This window comes from Myotis yumanensis, unplaced genomic scaffold, assembly GCF_028538775.1.
Source record: "Myotis yumanensis isolate MYYU_CA2020_CCGP unplaced genomic scaffold, mMyoYum1.0.hap1 SCAF_15, whole genome shotgun sequence".
NCBI classification, from domain to species: Eukaryota; Metazoa; Chordata; class Mammalia; order Chiroptera; family Vespertilionidae; genus Myotis; species Myotis yumanensis.
The window spans coordinates 18,062,416-18,083,677 of NW_027223766.1; the positions used below are offsets into that span (position 1 = coordinate 18,062,416).

The 21,262-nt window shown below is 34.2% G+C and overlaps 1 protein-coding gene and 1 pseudogene across 4 annotated transcripts in view; both read right to left on the bottom strand.

The window, feature by feature from the left end:
- CUNH8orf34 (chromosome unknown C8orf34 homolog) overlaps positions 1-21,262 on the bottom strand; it is a 249,830-nt gene that overhangs the window by 156,733 nt on the left and 71,835 nt on the right. For all 4 annotated transcript variants that reach the window (XM_070391951.1, XM_070391950.1, XM_070391949.1 and 1 more), the window contains one exon: positions 20,704-20,870. In XM_070391951.1, the coding sequence (XP_070248052.1) occupies positions 20,704-20,870 (167 nt within the window). The remainder of the gene's footprint in view (positions 1-20,703; positions 20,871-21,262) is intronic.
- LOC138993576 (U2 spliceosomal RNA) lies at positions 13,888-14,001 on the bottom strand (annotated as a pseudogene).

The window sequence follows — 21,262 nt, forward strand, 5'->3', positions numbered from 1 at the left end:
CCTTGCTTTACCAGGCGGGACAAGGGCCTCCTGCCATTGTTCACATGGTTAAGCGTGTTTGGTCATTGACTCGTGAGTGCCATGATGGCACAGTATGGAAACGTTTGTTTGATGAGAGGCTTCTAAGGATGAGCAGGAAGCGGTATATGCTGAAGCTATACGTAAGGAAACTAAGATAAACCATGAAGACCACTCCAAAATGGGTTTATACATAAAAGTCAGATTCGAACAGGTACGACATTAAAATATTATCAGTTTCTATTTTAAAAGCTCTACATTGTTCGAATTTCTCATATAAAGATTGTTTAACAAATGATTCCAAAAAAAAATTGGGGCCTTTGTAAAATCTACTGATCTAGTTATAATGTAAATTACCATCTATTAATCTACTTTTGCTAAACACTAATAAAATTGTTCCACAGTAGTATATTTTACAGGTAATAATCAACAGTTTACAGAGCCCATTACATATCCTAGGATAATACAACTAGAGGGACAGAGTCGATATTAAGACTAACCTATATTTAACTTAACTTTAAAGTCTCCTCTAGCAATACTTAGGTTAAATATTTAGTAGAGTCTTTACTACTAACAAAGTTTAGTGGACTAACACTTCATAAAAAAAGAGGTAGTATTTGCTATACTCACATGCAAAATTAAAAACACAACTTCACAAATAACCATAGATATGAAGTTATAAATGTCTTCGAAACGCTTGACAGATAAAATGAAATAAAAATCCGTATTTTAAAAAATTCTATAATGTTTAACACCATCTTCAGTTAGACTTTTATCAGCTGACCTCTTACCTGTTTGTGTATCATTTGTACCTTCTTCCAAGCTATTCCTGTTTCTTACATGATTGTCCACTTGAATACATTGACGCCGCATTAAAAACTGCTTCAATAGCTATCTAACTGTATTTCATAGTTAAGAGATCATCTCATTAAAAACATTCTAAGTCCTATTTCAAACATTCTGTTTAAAGGTAAGATAAAATCTGAGTAAATGTCAGTCCACACTGCCAGATAATGTACCAGCTTAGACAACGTCATGATACATTCTGTGCAATCCATCACTGCTGTTCATATCACTTGGCTTTGGGATACAAAAGATGGCCCCATCCTCCTATCAGCACTGTTTCAGTTTTAGAAATGTACCCGGTGTTTCTATTTATTCATTTAAATGCTCATTCCCTTTCTCTCTTTCTTTCCTTCATTGCCCTCTGTTTTCTCCTTTCCTTTTCCCTTTGAAGCAGAGGTGAAGAAAGTCTTGTTTGCAGGGTATGTTCAAGAGGCTATTTAGGGAATGAGGGCACTGATTCATTTGGCTTCACACTGACCTCTAACCATTGGGCTAGCAGCTTTATCTTTGGGGGAATTGATTGGCTTCCTAAAACATAGGGAGTATTAATTAATCAAATTGGATCTAAGAGAGACCTACACCAAACATGTCAAACTCATGGCCAACAGGCCACATGCCTCATTCCCACTGGCTGTGAGTTTGACATGCTTGATCTACACTACACAAAAGCCCATTCTTTAAGAGAGCACTGGCCCAATTCTGAAAATATCGTGACTTCAATGCTAGAGATAACCCTAACGCATAGAAACAATGAGGCCAATATGGACAGACAAGGACAAACTACAAGGCGGTGAGCCATCAGGTGAGGCAGAGAAAAGGATATCTGAAAATGCAAAGAACACAAATAAAGGTAAAGAAAATGAAGAAACAATCCACTGTGGTTACTACCTCCCCGCAGTGGGACAAATGGAAGAAAATGATACTTCAGATGTTTTGATGGGAAGAGTGGTTCTGTGACAGCAAAAGGCATCTCCTGACCTTGACCCAGCACTAGAATCATGTGCAGAGCAGAACCATGTACGTACTTCTGATATTGTAGCTATCACATGGGTTTACATTTTTTCTTTTTCTCCTCTGTTATATTTGCGTAGCAACTGTACATCATTTGGCTCTGTATGTTCAGTACCTAGCACAGGGCATAGCATTATCAATGACCTCAACAGCTAGTAGAAATACAATCATAAACTTCCATTGGCACTGGTATCTAGATATTATCACAAAGATAACTAGCCTATTTTTATATTTAACAATTTTTTTTTTTTTGCTAGAAGACATTTCTTCCTATGTTTGTGTGATATTTCACTCTGTCTTCTGAATCCTTGCCCTACCACCATATTCCTAACAACTATGAAACGTTTTCAAAAAATTAAATTACATTCTATGAGGAGGAAAAATGAAACTACATGGTTAGAAATTTTCTGTTTGGTGAGAACAATGTAATTTATTGTAAGAAAGTTACACATTATTAATATTTTAAAAATTGCAACATACGTATCTTTCCAAATTTTTATATATATATACATATATATATATATATATATATACATTTTTTTTTACATAGTTACATATAGTTATGTTTCAGATTAGTCATCAAATTAGACTCAAAGCCAAAAATGAAGTGAAGCCTGGCTGGTTTGGCTCAATGGTTGAGTGTTAACCCATGAGCCAGTAAGTCACTGGTTCAATCCCTGGTCAGGGCACATGCCTGAGTTGCGGGGTCCATCTCCAGTAGGGGGCGTGCAGGAGTAGCTGATAAATGTCCCTATCTCTCCCTTTCTTTTCCACTCTCTCTAAAATCAATAAAAACATATTTTTTAAAAATGGAGTGAAGAGTAATTAGTTTCTAACTTGACTCTTAAGTTAGGTGCCTACGCAATCTATGTTTGCTTGAATGATAGACAACTTCATTTTGTTCTTTGTTGACACAGAATAAAAATGCTGAGGGCTAAGGAATAATTTTCATCTATAAAAATTTCAAAACTCAGAAATGAGGACCAATAGATGAGAATCTGCTTCGTAAAGAAGAAGCTACTGAGCCATGGGCCTTCTGTTCATATTTGAAGTTACTAACTCACATCTGTTGTTAATTTGTAGACTCTCATCTCTGCCTGCCAACCGGCATGCTTCTCATTCTGACGTTTCCATTATGAGCACCTGGCCAGGAAAGGCTCTGTCACTCATATGAGAATAAAACAGCACAAAGAAAAATATCCCTGTTATTGTTATTACAGATTGAATATTAAGTGGAGACCACAATGAAAGTCACAATATTCCCTGAATAGCAACGCCTCTCAATCACTCTTTGGGAAGTTTATTCCTTATTTGGTGCAGAAAGCTGATTTGATAAAGTCACACTTTTTGTTTCAGGCTGTCCTATGGCAAGGCAGTCTGTAAGGAAACCAAAGCACACTCCGATAGCCCACGGACAAGGTGGGGGATCTTCTATTTACTTCCATGATCTGGGTGGGCACACAGCAAATAAATACTAACTAAATATAATAAGAGTTTTGCCTTAGTGAGTCTCTTCATTCCTTGGATTAGCAGGCTCACGGTTGGTCTAATAATAGCTTGAATCTAGTATCTTTACAAGTAATCTGTACGTAGTTTATTTTAAAAAGTAGAAACATTTTGGTTAAACTTTTGGGGATCAAGCTCAGAATCAATTTCCAAAGGAACAGCTAATTAGGCAATTTAATTTACAAGAAAACGATGCCCCCACAGAGAAGATTAATGGATTTTTCAGTGTAAAATTATTTCCCTCGATCTAAGTGCTAAGTAAGATACCAAATATAAATATGTAATGAATTAATTACAAAACACAGACGCTAACAAGCTTTATTTTACCCTGCAGGAAAATAATGTAGTCTGAAATACTGCTCAATTAGTATGAAGAGAGAGCAAGAGTTTTTTTCCTGGTTCCATTAATATACAAAATGCAATAAAACACACATTTTGTCTGTTGATGTGGGTAATGTAGGTTGTATGTATGGTAAAATTAATCTGCAAGTAGAATCAAAAATAAGCTAAGAAAACGTAGGTTGAGGAAAGTTCATTGTAAGCATTCTTGTTTCTTATTTTATGATGAATCAAATACGGCTTGTGGAAGACCGACTGAAGAACGAAGAAAATGTAAAGGAAGTACATGACTGCCAGAATTGAAGTCGGTGTTAGCTGAGAAGGAAATTCATTTCACCTTTAAGTGCTCTTTGTGGATGGCATCTCTCATACCTACAACCTACATTGCTGCAAATGTTTTTAAATCCGTAAGAACTTTGTGGCCAGATATAAGAAACTCAAAAATGCCGTAAGGCTGACATAGCTGGGAGGAACAGGTGGCTACTGACTTCCCCTGTGGGTAATGGCGGCCGTGGTCCGATTTGTGTGGTCCTCGTCTTCCGCAGGCATCCAAGATGCAGTCTGTTCTTGGTCACTTCCACCACCTGCTTCTGCTCCCAGATCCTGGGGTTCGCTCTGATGTTGGCTACGCCTCCCAACTTACCCGTTACATACACCACAGTCTATGAAACGAGTTCACAGTCTGTCTTTCAGGCTCACAGGGTTTTCATGGTAATTATCAAAACACTAATCAGGAAAATTACAGAATGCTTCCTCTTAAAGTTATCACTAATTTTAGCATCTTCTCACGCTCAAAATGCTTATGTGCAAAATCAAACAATGAGGAAATATAGAAAGTAGAAAAATGAAAGATCTCTCTCCCACCTTGATTCTGCTCCCCTAAGTTAACCATGGATAATAGTTTGGTTTTAATACATAGAGATAGAGATAGAGATAGATACCTATATATTTATAGCTCATATAAATTTACATGTTTGGCCAATTTTTTAAAAAATTAGATAACATACATGATGTCGGCTATTTGTTTTTGAAAGCTACTTATTTTTATGTATTTCTTTATATATTTCTTTTGTATTTTTATTAGTATTTGGATTTCACTGAGATTAAACAATTTAAATTTCTACCAATATAGCTAAGTAACTGAATGCCACAAAAGGCTTTCTGCCATTTCAAATACAGAAATGCTTGATAAAGTTAACAAAATAAAATTACTCCCAATCAGTTCTAAAAGAAATGAAATATTCATGTAGCAGAAATAAAGAATAACAAATCTAGAACAGAAAACCTAAACTAAAACCTACATGGGTCTAGGGTAGTCTAGGCCTCTGGACTAGTGGCTGGAATTTATGAAGAAAAGAGATAAGGCCTTTAGCTCATGTAAACGGGGGAGCTGAAATAAAGTCTTTTGAATAAAGTAAGGAACCCTAGAGCTGTAAGTGACATTGAACTATGATCAGACACTGGGACAGGAAAAGTTCTCCCATTCAGCCACAAAAGTGGCAAGAAAGCTTCTCATCACTGGTCACTCTTGTTGGAAAAGACATCATTAGAAATGGAAATATAAACTTACGCTACATGGTAGTGTAATGTCCCGATTTACAAGGTCCAAGTGATGGAGAAAGCGAAAACTCAACTGACAAATCCTCCTACAGCCCTATACAAAGCCAATGAAAAGTCACCTTGTATAAGTGCTTCTGCAGTGCTAGGTCAGTTAAAAATTATAAACCATGCCTGGCCGGAGTGACTCAGTGGTTGAGCACTAACCTATGAACCAGGAGATCATGGTTTGATTCCTAGACAGGGCACATGCCCAGGTTGTGGGGGATGTGCAGGAGGCAGCTGATTAATGATTCTCTCTCATCACTGATGTTCCTCTCTCTCTCTCTCTCTCTCCTCCTTCCTCTCTGAAATCAATAAAAATATACTTAAAAATTATAAGCCACATTAAAAAGAAAATCTACCACAAAAAAGTATAAGTCAGTAAAAACAAAAGGAGAATTAACACTCCAAGAATTGGAGATGATAGATTCAATTCAAAGATTAAATATAAGTTTATTTAACATTTTAAAGAGAGAAAATTCATTCAGGAATTATAAGAAAAAGTGGTAAGTATGCTAGAAAACAATAAGAACAAACCGATTTTAATTTAAAAATTACTAGATATGAAAAATATAATAACTAAAATTAAAACTATCAAAGGACAAGATAACTACAAATCAAACAGAATGAGATAAAATATCTAAAGATATCATCCATAATACAACAGATAAATAAGGAAATGCAAAATGTATTAATTCAACTTTATTAGTTATTTGAGAAATGAAAACTTTTGAAGTAATGAGTTCTTTCATAATCAAATTGACAACGACTTTGAATAACATGATACTTTAAGGTATACAACATGTTGATTTAATCCACAATGAAGTAATTAACAAAGATATCACTTTACATAGTAAAAGGGTTTTCTTTCTTTCTTAACTTTATTTTTATTGTTTATACTATTACAGATGTCCCTATTGTCCCCTCCTTAACTCACCTTCACCCAGACACCGCCCCTCACCCCTTCCTTCTGGCCATCACCTTTACCCAGACTGAAAACCATTACCCAGACTCTAGAGAAACTAACACAAATATTCAGAGACAAATGAGATATTTAATAAAATCCAAAAAGTTTCATATAGTATATGCAAGCACCCATGACCTAGAAGTGCTAATCTCAGGTGTACACCCAAAAGAAACTTCAGCATGGTGCCTAAAGAGTCAGGATAGAGGTATTCATATCAGCACTGAGGGTAATCATTTAAATCTGGAAACTGACGAATAGAGAAATGGATATATAAATTTTGATATATTCATACAGAAATAAAAGAGGGGACATTATTATGGATAGTATGAACATTAAAAGGATAACAAAGCAATAACAAAAATTCTGCAGACAAATTTGAAAACTTACATGAAATGGACCAATTCCTTGAATGTCAGAAATTGTCAAAATTCACATAAGAAGAAATAGGAAAAAGACAATATAAACAGGTATATATCTTGGAAAGAAAATGTACCAATAATAATTACATTTTGGCCTGGCTGGTGTGGGTCAGTGGTTGAGCACTGATCCATGAACCATGAAGTCACTAGCTCAATTCCTGATCAGGGCACATGCCCAGGTTCCAAGTTCAATCCCCAGTAAGGGGTGTGCAGGAGGCAGCCAATCTGTGATGATTCTCTCTCATCGATGTTTCTCTCTATCCCTCTCCCATCCTTTCCCTCTAATAAATAAATAAAAAGATATTTTTTACAAAAAATAATTAATATGCTTCCAAAAAAAGAAGCACCAGGCGCAAATGAGTTTACCTGTGAATTCTACCAAACATTTAAGGAAGAAATAAACCAAATTCTCTATAATCTCTTCCAGAAGATAAAGGGAATACTTCTTATCTTATTCCTTGAGGCCAGTGTTGCTGATACCAAAAACAGAGAAAGACAATACAAGAAAAGTCCAAACAGATATCTTTCATGAACATGCAAAAATCCTCAACAAAATACTAGCATATCTAATCCAAAAATGTATAGAAATAATTGTAAACCATAACAAGATAAGATTTATCCCAGCATGCTAGGCTGGCTCAACATTAAAACATCAATTAATGTAATTCCTCATATTAATAGATTAAAAAAGAAAAATGTGACAAAACTCATTCAGATAAAAACTCTCAGTAAACTAGAAACAGGGAACTTCCTCAACTTGAGAAAGAATTTTTACAAAAAAACCTACAGCTAAAATCATGCTTAGTGGTGAGAGACTTGAAGCTTTCCCACTAAGGTCAGGCAGAAGGCTAAGATGTTTTATATCATCAATCCTTTTCAACACTTTTTCAAGTTCTAGTTCATACAATAAGAAAAGGAAAGAAAATGTACAAACATTGGGAAAAAAGAAACAAAATTGTTGGTTTGCAGATGATATGATTGTTTATGGAGGAGATGCAAAACAATTGACAAAACTCCTGGAACTAATAAGAAATTATAGCTGAAAGGGCGAGGGCTAGGCCCTCCACCTTGCCCCAGGGTAAGGGCTAGGCCTTCCACCTTGCCCCAGGGTAAGTGCTCCATCTTACCTTGGCCACGTGCTTGGCAAGGAGCTTCTTCCCAAAGTATAAGCCTCTGCTAGCCACACCCAGGAACAAGACACAGACTTGTGCCTGGCCAATCGGCAGAGCACAGTCCTTTCTCCTCCCCTTCCTCCAACTCCCCCTATATAACCCGTCTCCACACAGAGTTATCTCTCTCTGCTTCCTGCTGCTGTGTCGGCAAGGTGAGGGAGCCGAGCTAGCTCGAATAAAGACTCTTATGCTTTTGCATCAGACATGGCTGGCTCCCTGATGTGGTTTCTTGGGGATCCTGAAATCTGGGCATAACAATAGCAAAGCTGTATGACAATTGCTCTCCTAAATACTGGCAATGAACAAGTGGAATTTGAAATTAAAAAAAGTTACTATTTACATTAGCACCTTTAAAAATAAAACACTTAGATATAAATCTAACAAAATATGTACAAGATGTACATCAGGAAAACTAGAAAACTCTAATGAATGAAACTAAAGAAGAGCTAAACAAATGAGTAGTTATACCATGTTCATGGAAAGGAAGACTCAATATTATAAGATATCAGTTTTTCCAAAATTGGAGGACAGACTACAAAAATCAAGACTTACCATAAATCTAAAGAAATCAAGACAGTGTGAAGAATCAAGCATTGGTGAAGAAACAGACATATAGTTCAATGGAACAGAATAGAGAGCCTAGAAACAGACCCACATTAATATAGTTTACTAATCTCTGACAAAAAAATAAAAGGCAATAAAATTGAGAAAAGGTTGTTTTTATAAAAAATGACACTGAAACAACTGGACATATATACACAGAAAAATGAATCTAAACACAGATCTCACATATACCCTTCACAAAAATTAACTCAAAATGGATCACAAACTTAGATGTAAAATGAAAAACTATAAAACTCTTAGAAAATAACATAGAAGAAAACCTAGATGACCTTCAGTAAGGTGGTACCTTTTTAGATAAAACACCAAAGGCAAGATCAATGAAGAAAGAATAATCCGCCAAAGCCGGTTTGGCTCAGTGGATAGAGCGTCGGCCTGCGGACTGAGGGGTCCCGGGTTCGATTCCGGTCAAGGGCATGTGCCTGGGTTGCGGGCACGTCCCCAGTGGGGGATGTGCAGGAGGCAGCTGATCGATGTTTCTCTCTCATCGATGTTTCTGGCTCTCTATCTCTCTCCCTTCCTCTCTGTGGAAAATCAATAAAATATATTTTAAAAAAAAGAAAGAATAATCCGGTCTTCATTAAAATTGAAAACTTCTCCATTAAAAAAACATCAAGAGAATGTGAAGATAATCACAAACCACAGACTTGGAGAAAATATTTGCAAAAGATGCATCTGATAAAGGGCTGTTATACAAAATACACAAAGAGCATACACAACATGGGTAAAGGGAATAAAAAAAACAGAGCTTTTAAAAATCAACAATAAGATTTGGACAATTTGTTCTAGCTTTATGAATTATGCTGTTGGTATTTTAATAGGGATTGCATTGAATCTATAGATTGCCTTGGGTAGTATGGACATTTTAATGATGTTGATTCTACCAATCCATGAACATGGTATATTATTCCACTTGCGTATATCTTCCTATATATCTTTTTTCAATGTCTTATAGTTTTCCAAATATAGGTCTTTTACCTCCTTGGTTAAGTTTATTCCTAAGCATCTAAAATTTTTTCTTGCAATGGGAAATGGGGTTATTTGTTTAATTTCCCTTTCTGAGAGTTCATTATTGGTGTATAAAAATGCCACAGATTTCTGGGTATTAATTTTATATCCTGCTACATTGCCAAATTCATTTATTAAATCTAGTAATTTTCTGATGGAGTCTTTAGGGTTTTCTATGTACAGTATCATGTCATCTGCAAATAGTGATATTTTTACTATCTCCTTTCCAATTTGAATGCCTTTTATTTTTTCTTCTTGTCTGATTGCAATGGCTAGGACTTCTGGTACTATGCTGAACAGGAGTGGTGAAAGTGGGCATCCCCGTTTTGTTCCTGTTCTTATGGGAAATCGTTTTAGCTTTTGTCCACTGAGTATGATGTTGGCTGTAGGTTTTTCATATAAGGCTTTTATTATGTTGAGGTATGATCCCTCTATTCCCATTTTGTTGAGAGTTATCCAAAAGAGGTGTTGGATTTTGTTGAATCTACAGGGAACTCATACAAATTAACAAAAGGAAGATGAACAATCCAATTTAAAAATGGGCAAAGGACCTCAACAGACACTTCTCCAAAATGAACATACAGAAAGTGCTAAAAGTAACTGATCATCTGAGAGATGCAAATCAAAATGACAATGAGGTGCCACCTCACACCTGTCAGAAAGGCTATCATCAACAAATCAACAAACGACAACTGTTGGCAAGGATGTGGAGATAAGGGAACTGTTGTGCACTGCTGGTGGGAATGAAGACTGGTGCAGCCTCTGTGAAAAACAGTTTGGAGTTTCCTCAAAAAATTAAAAATGGAACTACCATTTGACCCAGTGGTCCCACTTCTAGAAATATACCCCCAAGAACTCAGAATCACCCAACAGAAAGAATATATGCACCCCTATATTCATAGCAGCACAATTTATAATAGCTAAGATTTGGAAACAGCCTAAGTGCCCGTCAGCAAATAAATGGATTATAAAACTGTGGTACATCTAGACAATGGAATACTATGCAGCTGTAAAAAAGAAAGAACTCTTACCATTTGCAACAGCATGGATGGACCTAGAGAGCATTATACTAAGTGAAATAAGCCAGTCAGAGAAAAATAAGTATCACATGATCTCACTCATATGTGGAATCTAATGAACAACATAACCTGATAAACAAAAATAGACCCAGAGACATAGAAACATTGAGCAGACTGTCAAAGCTCAGAGGGAAGGCAGGGGAGGGAGGAGGGGGAGGGAAAGAGATCAACCAATGAACTCATATGAGTATATGTATAACCCAGAGACACAGACAGTGGGTGGTGAAAGCTTGGGGGTGGGGTCGGGGAAGGAGAGGGCAATGGGGGGGAAAAAGGGACATATGTAATACTTTCAACAATAAAGATTTATTTTAAAAAATCAACAAGAAAATAAACAACCCAATTAAAGAATGGGCCAATGATCTGAACAGACACCTCACCAAAAAAGACAGATGGCAAACAGATGGCAAATAAGCATATGAGAAGGTCTTCAACATCATCTGTCATTAGGCTATTGGAAATAAAACGAGGTAACACTGCACACCTATTAAAATGGCTAAAATCCAAAAAAATGTACAGCACCAAATGCTGGTGAAGATGTGAAGCCACAAGAACTCTCATTCCTTGGTGGGGAGAATGCAAAATGGTACAGCCACTTTGAAAAATACTTCGGCAGTTTCTTACAAAACTAAACATATGTTTACTATACAATCCAGCGATCATGCTCCTTGGTATACACCCAAATAAACTGGAAACTTACATTCACACAAAAATCTGCACACAGATGTTTTTAGCAGCATTATTTACAACTGCTAATACTTGGAAGCAACCAAGATGTCCTTCAGTCGATGAAAAGATACATTGTTCCATTCAGACTGTAATACTATTAGTGTTAAAAATAAATGAGCTACCTAGCCATAAAAAGACATGCAGTAATCATTAAATGCTTATTACTAAGTGAAATAAGTCAATATCAAAAGCCTGCACACTGTATGATTCCAGCTGTACGAAATTCTGAAGAAGACAATACTATGGATACAGTAAAAGGATCAGTGGTTACCAATGGTTATGGGTGAGGAAGGGATCATCAGCTCAATTTTGCTATGAACCTAAAAATGCTCTAAAACCTAGACCAGTGGTCGGCAAACTGCGGCTCGCGAGCCACATGTGGCTCTTTGACCCCTTTAGTGTAGCTCTTCCACAAAATACCACGTGTGGGCGCGCACGTACAATGCAATTGAAACTTCGTGGCCCATGCGCAGAAGTCGGTAAAAAAGGAACAAGGACTAATACAACGACAATATTAATAAAGTTTGTAAATATTATTCTAAGTAAAAGAAGTCCTTCATAGAAGACCACACATAGTGTATGATTTCATTTATGTAATGCTCAGAATACCCAAGCCATAAGACAGAAAATAAGAATAATGATTGCCTCGCTGTGAGGGAGTGGGTGGTGGTGGGACAAGGAGTAACTGCTAATTAGTTGGTTTTTTTTTGGGGGGGGGGGGATGAAAATGTTCTAAACTTAGATTGTGGGATGGTTGCAGAACTCTGTGACTATAGTAAAAGCCATTGAACTCTATACATTTAATGGATAAATTATATGTCATGTATGTATATCTCACTAACGATGTTTAAACAAAGAACATAAAAAGAATCACAATATATGTACTGCACATTTCCAGTTGATAACAAGAACATTTTCAGTTTAAATTGCCACAACTTTAGCTCTCTGTATCACAAGCAAGTCAGTAAGGAAGGACATTTCAGTGTATCAAATAAAATATAGTGTGACCACATTGGAAGAGTATGTATATTCAAAACGAGGAAATTTATCATCAAAGGTCAAATTCTGCTTTCTGAAGTGCAACTATGAAATTAAAATGACAATTTCTGTTTTTGTTCAGGATTATTCAAACATGAGGCTTACAATAGGCACAGACTTTGGAAAACATATTAAAGGTCACAGAAGAGATATTTCCATAGCAAATGCCTAGATTACTGTCTTAAATTACCTTTCATATCTCATGTGTGTTTCTCTAAAATGTAATCATTTTATTTTAGGAACAATAACAAATGTCAAATTTGATTTTGACTCCTTGAGTATTCTCATGATCTAACATTATGCAGCCATGATTTTTATATACAAAAATTTCTATTTTATTTTTTTCAAATTCACATCTACGCAGATAGTAAATGTACAACGTAATGAGTTTTGATAAATGTATACACCCATGTGGTAATGAGCACTTCAGTGAAAATATAAAGTATTTCTATCAGCACAGAAAGCTTCCTGATACCAATCCCTCACCACCCGCACTATGTTCTGATTTCTATCACCATAGATCAGTTTTGTCTGTTCTTGAGTTCCCTCTGATTAAATTAGCATAGTATGTAGTCATTTGTTTCTGGTTTCTCTTGTTCGGCGTAGTGTTTATATGTGTCTTATTTGGCTTAAATTGCCATAACAAAATGTCTTAGACTGGATGGCTCAAATAACAGAAATTTATTTCCTCACAGTCATGGAAGCTGGAAAGTCCAAGGTGAAGGTGTCAGCGGGGTCAGTGATTGGTGAGAGCTCTCTCCTTGGGTTGCAGATGGCCACCTTCTCACTGCATCCTCACATGACCTTTCCTGAGTGCTGAGTGTGCGTGCACATAGAGGCAGAGAAAGAGGGAGAGGGAGAGGAAGGGGAGATGGCTCTGTCTCTTTCTCTTCTTATAAGGCCACCAGACCTACTGAATGGGGAACCCACCCTTATGATCTCATGTAACCTTAATAATTATCCCTGAAAGTCCTGTCTCCAAATAGTATCAAAATTAGGAGTTATGGCATCAACATATGAATTGGTCCATAACAATGAGATTCCTCCAGATTGTCACATGTATCAGTGCTTAAATCATTTTTATTATCTAACAATATTTCATTGTGTAAATATATCACAATTTATTTATAATTTCTCCTAGTGGTTATAATTTTGTTTTTTTTTTTGTCTAGGATATTTATTATAATAAAACTGCTTTCATACACAACTATTTGAGGATACATCTTTATTTCTCTTAGGAAAATATCTAAGAATTCCTAGGCCATAGTGTAGGTACATATTGAATTTTATAAGAAACTGACAGACATTTACTCCAAAGTGATTGTAAAATTTTTCATTCCTATGAGCAATATTTGAAATATACAGCGACACCACATTCTTGGCAATATTTTGTGTTGAGAGTCTTTAGCTTTAGCCGTTCTAGTTGGTTTGTAGTGATCTTTCAGTGCTGCTTTAATTTGCATTTCTTTGAAGTTATGAAGTTAAACATGTGCTAATTTACCATTTGCCTAACTCGTTTTGTGAACTGCCTGTTGAAAGCTTTTGCCCTTTTTTAAAAAAGTATATTGTCCAGCTAAAGGACATATCAGAGATTAAGCTGATAAGAACAGATACTACACTTGATCTTAGCCAACAGGCCAAGAAATGACTGTCAGGTATATTGTCCATATTTTCTCCCAGTAAGTGGTATACTTCTCTATTTTTTAAATTTTCTTCTTACTTTCTTCTCATTTTCTGAGAAGCTTATAATTTTAATGAGGTCCAGTTTATTAAATGTCTTTTTTTTATCCTTAGTTATCTCTAAAAAAAATCTCTGCCTGCCTCAAGGTTGTCCCTATAATTCATTTAAAAATAATTTTTGTTATGGTACGATTTCTTTACATTTATCTCATTGTTCCAGCGCCAATGCTTGAAAATATTTTCTTTATATATCAAATTGCCTGATGCCTTTGTTGAAAACGAACTGACTAGATATATTTCTAAACTTTAAACTATTTCCTCGATCTGCTTGTCAAGTTTTGTATCAATACCATATTGTCTTGGCTGTTGTAGCCTTATGGTAAGTCCTGAAATCAGATATTTTAATTCCAGATACTCTCCTTTTCCCCTGATGATTTTATCAATTTCAGGTCATTATTTCCATATATATTTTAGAATTAGCTCATCGAGTTCTTTTTTTAAGCCTATTAGAAATTTGATTGAGACCAAACTGGATCATAGAGAATTTAATAATATTTTGTTGAGAACATATGTATCTGTGTCCATAAGGGACATGCTAGTCTCAAAACAACCCGCAAAGTTTTCTCTCTTCTCCACTTCCTGAGTTTATTACATTTGGCATTATTTTTTACTTAATATTTGAAAATTCATCAAAGAAACCATGTGAATCTGAAGTTGTCTTTTGGTGAGGGATTTTGTTTGCAAATTCAATTTCTTTAACAAATATGGAACTAATCAGATATCCTATTTCTCCTTTTTTATATCTGGTAAGATGTGCTTTGCTAGAATTTTTTTTCATTATATCTAAATTGTCAAATATGCTGATATAAAGTTGTTTTTACATGTTTTTTATTATCTTTTGTGTAAGATCTATGGTGAAATCTGGTCTTGTCTATCTTTTTCATAGTGGTAATTTGTGTTTTTCTACCCTTTTCTTTGTCAGCATTATGAGGGATGTATCAGTTTCAGCATTGCTAATATTCTCTGTTAGCTTTCTAGGTCATTGATTCCTCTTCTTAACTGCATCATTTCCTTCTTTCAACTTATTTGGATTCCATTTGCATTTACCTTCTGTAATGCCACATTCTTTACACTGAGTATCTGCCTTTAAATAATAAAAAATAGTATTTTAGAAGAAATTTGACTCCCAGCAGATCTGATATTAAAACCCCCTAAAATAAGCCTATGTTGACTTATAAGTGCTAATAGTTTTCGTGAAAATAATTACTCTTTCTTGAAATTTCTGAAATTTTTTGCTTGTCAGGAAGGCAATAAACAGTAAAATTATGTTGACAGTGTTCACATGTGAACATTCAATGACAGAGGGAACTAAGAAGACTAAAATCCTGAAACCATTGTAAGACCAGTAATAAGCATGCATTACTTTTCTTATTTTATTTTAAAACTGAGAAGTAGGTTTACAGTTGTAATGGAAATAAATAATAGAATAATTAACGAATAATAATACAAGAACAAACTTTTTGCATACTCACAACTGTAAATCTACTTTTGTCCGCCCTGTACATCTCATGACTTCACAGAAGGAAATATTTAATACTTAGAATGTGAAAGATATTTTTATACATCTGCGTGAGGTTCTAGTTTTTCCATAATACTAAGTCAACTAGTGAACATTTAAAAATACATATGCAGATTTTCTATAATATTTAATTAACTGTGGTCATTACTTACCAGTATAACTACTGACATTTGTGAGAATATCTTATATTTAAAAATGAGGTTTACTTAGATGCAGGTAATTTGGAAGATAAGTTATTCAGTATGTTCTAGACTTAGAGCACTAACTCAGTGGTGCTCAAAATTATTTTATTTTGACATCACACAAATTTAGATATTTTAATCTCCAACATGTACTAATTCCACACTAAGTTATTTTCATACTATGATGAATGAATTTCTAAGTAACAATTAAAGCAATCTTACAGACAACTTAAAGTATCCATACATTTAATTTTGGAAGTCTTCATACATTTTAACAGAATCTTTTCTACAAAAAAATCTACATTTTAAAAGTGATAACATTTATGTTGCCCTGATATGCCCAATGAGTGATACTCAAAGGAAACAAAGTGTGTATCTATGTTCCCATGTGCTCCAGTCCATTTCACACACTTTAGACCATTAAAATACAGGTAGACAATAGGTAGTTAGATAGATTATTGTTTTCATTAAGGCCCTCACCCCCGTGAACAAAATAGAGTGACAGCACCCATTTCTCATTAGGTAAAATGCATGCTATTTTGCAAAAACGGGTACTGTCTATTTTAAGAAGTCTCCAATTAAAAACAAAAAGCAGAGTGAATGTTTACTTTAAAAAAAATGCAGAAGAATTTGCCAAAGGATCATTTTAATGTCATGAGTGCCTCCCAGAAAATAAAAGTTTATATTTTACAGAATGTAGTAATATACTGAGTTTTTTAGAAACTCAATTACTACATTCTGCAAAGAATAACAGTACTGTATAATTATGCTTGTTCTTAACTATTAAATTTATAACAAATAAAATATATTTTTAAGCACCTTGTATGTTTTGGTAATATAACTTTAGTTTTAATTTTTAGATGACTGTGACCTATGACTAGAAAGTATAAAGCATGACTAATCCTGTTTTTTTTTTCTTTTTAGTACTTCCTGCATGTGATTTTTAGATATTAGCCTCATCATCAATTCTGAGAAAGCATAAAAATTTTTAAAGAGTAATAACCCATACTAAAATGTGTAAGAAAAGTAGTTGTATCTTTCAAATAATTCTAATGATATTTTAATGAGTATAAATTATGCAGAGAACAATCAAGTATGTATTACAATTAGCATTTTAATAAATAAGAGGAAAAATGCATGTAACACGATGAAAATGGGCTCATATTCACAAAGTGAAATCTTTGAAACTAATGAAGTCCCTCAAATTTTCTGTAAAAAATAGTAAAATAAAATACATAAAGGTTTTTATATCTTTACCACTGTAACTTGTCTTTCCATTTTTGAAAATTACTTATTTTAATAACTTAAAAAGCATGAAAATGTTTTATTATGGCTTACTCATTGTGGTCATTAATTTCTAGCACAATTACTAAAATAACTGAGAATATCTTATATTTGAAGTGAAAGTTATTTAATTTAAGGTGACACGAAGATATTTTATTCAATTTCTTCTGTAATCAGAGTACCAAATTCAGAAGTGATTAAAATTATTATATCTTACACTCCACAAATTTTGATGTTATTCTCTGATTATAGTAATTCCATATTAATTGTCTTATATACTATGAATTTATAAGTAGTATTTAAAGCAATCCTACAGAAAATATTTAAACTACATAAAAAATTATAAATGGTATACTAAAATTTTTTTCATATACCCAATACATTTAGAAAATAAATCCACAAAAATGCAATGAAACTGTAGAGAATTAAATATTAGTATATATTAACAATGCTAGATTTCATAATAAACAAAACTAGGATTAATAGTTTTGTTAAAGTTTACTACTTCAACTAAAAACATTTTTCCAAAAACCCTTCCAATCAATCAGTTTTGCTAAGGAATAATTATTTATATATTAATGTAAGGTAATCATTATACCTTTTACTTATTTATCACTTCAAAAAGTTTACAGAGTGCTTCACATGCATAATAAATAAAAATTCAACTGTTAAATCATGGTATAGATAATGACAATTTAAACCCTAAAACACGTAAGCTAGAGCTAAACCATTCTACAAAACATGGTAGCTTAAAAAAGATATTTTAAGTACCAGATGTCTCTGTTTGATTTTACACTTGATTCTATGTACTACAATTATACTTCATGAAATTTTCAAAAACTTATGCATTTGAATTTGTTTCAAATAAACATAATCAGATGTTTCTTTAGAAGCAGCGTTTCAAAACTATTGTCTTAAAATTCTATAATAAACAAAATGATGGAAATCTAATATTAAAAGGACTAGGAAGGTAGATTTTTATAGTTTCTAAGTAGATTTAGGAGTATTGTACCAATGATTCCATTGAAATATTAAGAGATATACATGGCTACCCAAGATGTCAAGTCCTAAAATAAATAAGAACTATTTTATGCTATATCCATACTTGGCATATTAACCTGTCATTGTATCATGACTGAAAAAATTCTTACTTCTTGTGTTAACTGAAATTATCATGTACATTTGTTTAATTTCATACAAAAGATGAGCCATTACCTTAGTTAGACATAAGTAACATCGTATCTAGTGAATTTATATATACTAGTTACTTGTGAAGAAAACTCTGAGTTTATATTTTAAATATGTATTTTAAAAATAATTATATTAGTGGGTACAAATATCTGGGCCTTAATCAAACATATTTCATATTCAAATGACATTTTATTTAGTAGATGAACTTTCTGGGTAAAACCATCTTTTGGACTGAATTTTCTGCCATATCACCTTTGTTCATGGAGACAAGTAAGCACCAGGGAAAGCTAAGTATGGCATTATTTTAGGGGATAGACTAATGGACTTGGAGCATGTGGAGATCAGCATTAGTATACCACCAGCCATCTGTGCTGAGACATGTAGAATTACAGGAACAAAGGCCAAGTCCTTTGACTATCTCTTATGATTAAATTTGCCAAAATGTCTAAATGAAAAAAAAAAATTAATGAGGACCAGCTATTAGTTGTCACGTTAGGTAGTCAAAACCCAATCCTCTGGTTGTCAGCTTGGGAGACCAGACACCAGACACGGTAACAGAGCAGCTGACATCTAGGGGGCACCAGCACTGAGTGGATATCAGAGTCTCCTTAAAGAATACCTTGAGCTACCACCGAAGTTCTGTGATCTCCTCTGAACTCCTGAGGCTATCAGTAACCCTACAGTGATTCTGAGCCTGCATTTCTTCAAAAGATTCTTGTGGCAAGGGACAGCTGCCTTCATGTGAACATTAGCTGACGATCAGCTGTCATTTACAGGAAAGGATAGAGAGAGGAAGATATCGGCACAATCCAATGTCGATTCATTGTTACTGACCAAAGCAGAGAACAATTTGTAAGCACTGTCCTGGGGCATAAATGCAGAGATTCCATTCCCACCAGAGTAAACCTACAAGGAGAATGATCGTCCTCTGCCTGCTGACGATGCATCCCGGGACTCACCAGAACAATCAGTTTCTTTAGGAAATATTCCCTGATCGCCGTCCCCTACTCCTGCATTGGGGATTCTCCCTATATACAGCTGTAACCTTAATCAAATTAGACCTGCAGCAACACTACTGGAGTGATGTATTTACATTTTTATCTTGAACACTAGAAGGTGAAGTTCTAGCAAACAGAGACCGTGATTATTTTATTTTTATGTCCCCAGGACTCACTGCCTAGCACATAGTAAGTGCTCAGTAAATACTTGTTGAATGGAAATTGATTGAAAAAGGTCTGACCACCACATCCTGCACATCTGCCACAGTAATGATTTGGAGGTGGGGAAGAGAAGATTCCTTAAGAAGAACCGAGGCTTAATTGTTCTTTTAAAAGAGAGAGAGAGAGACCAACAGCTTGAGGTGAAAATACCATGATATAGTCTCCTCAATGCTAGAATAAATGCAGGTATTATAACATCAGAAAACATCAGTGAGCCCGCTATCACCGACTAAATAACACCTCTGTAGGCCAATGCAAAGAAACCTACATCACTTATCATAATGATAGTGTTTTACTGTCATAAATACTTAAAACCAAAGAATCTGGTATAAGAAAAAAATTAAATATATGCATATTTCTGGGACTCCATATTTTATATGTTAAACTTATTTAAAGCTTTCAAATGACTAGACTTATTCTCTTACTAGTATACTGCTACAAAGTATTTAAAATTGCTCTAATTATTTGGAATAGAATAATTGATATCACTGACAAAAATGTTGTTTTATATGTGGATCACTTTCTCTGAAATAAAAGTTCATTCCTTCTTTTGGAAAAAATGGTTTTCTAAAGGGAAGTTCAAGTTTTTAAAGTTACTACAAAAATATTTCTGATGACACAGAAACATACATTTACTTCATCCATAGACATAAAAGGATTTCTTGCATATACAACATTAATAACGTTTTTATGAAAGTAATGGGCCTATGAAAAAATTAAAAACTGAAATGTCTACATTTAAACTTTTCTGTCATTTATGGAAGATATAAAGCATTAGTTTTACTCTCTGCCTCTTTAATTTTAACCTATTTTTATGAAACATTCTTAAATAACAGGGGACATATGGGATAAGGATTGAAATATGTACTTTGGATACATTTTATAGACAAAAGCTGTAATCAAGGCAATTATAATCAGAGAATAAAGCAAACAACTGAATATCACAATTGCACACAGAATAAAGCTTGATTAAATAGTTAGAAGGCAAAGAGCTGCATATATAAAACACAAAGTACAGTCTAATAGTTCTCATGCTTAGGTGATTTCAACTTAGCTCTTAGATGCAACTTCATAAAAGTCTAATGTAAATAAAATGTGTGTTAAGCTCTTTCCCCTAAGACAAAACTATTCAAAACTCTTAAAGTCTCTTAATCACCATACATTTTACAATGCCAAAGAAGAATAAAAAGAGAAATTATTAATTTTTAAAATTACCCAGCAATTCCATTGCATCATCTTCATTATCAATATCTTCTTCTGTTACAGGTGGGGTAGGGCTGTGAATAGACTCAAAAGAATCTTGAGAGAGCATTGCTGCCAGCAGTTTCTTATGTTGCTGTTGCTGTTGTTTTAATCCCTTGGTCTTGGGTTCCACCTTTAAGCTGAAGAAATATTTAAGTGTTAACTTTCAACGATGATGACATGATGCATTAGCGGTGGTGAGTGAAGAAAATCGACAATCACATTTCATTCCATTATTTTGCCATGCAAATTTATGGACATTTTATTAAAATTTTCCCCAAGTATAATAAAAATACAGAGCCTGTCTTCTTTCATAGACATCCTTTGGTACCTCATTTCTCAAGTTTTCATTTTAATAAAGTCCAGCTTATATTTTTTTTTCATGGATTGTGCCTTTGGTGTTATACCTAAAAATTCACTGCCACACCTGAGGTCATATAGGTTATCTCTTATTTTCTTATAGAAGTTTTATAGTTTTACATTTTACATTTAGGTCTATGACCCATTTAGAGTTAAATTTTGGGAAGGGTGT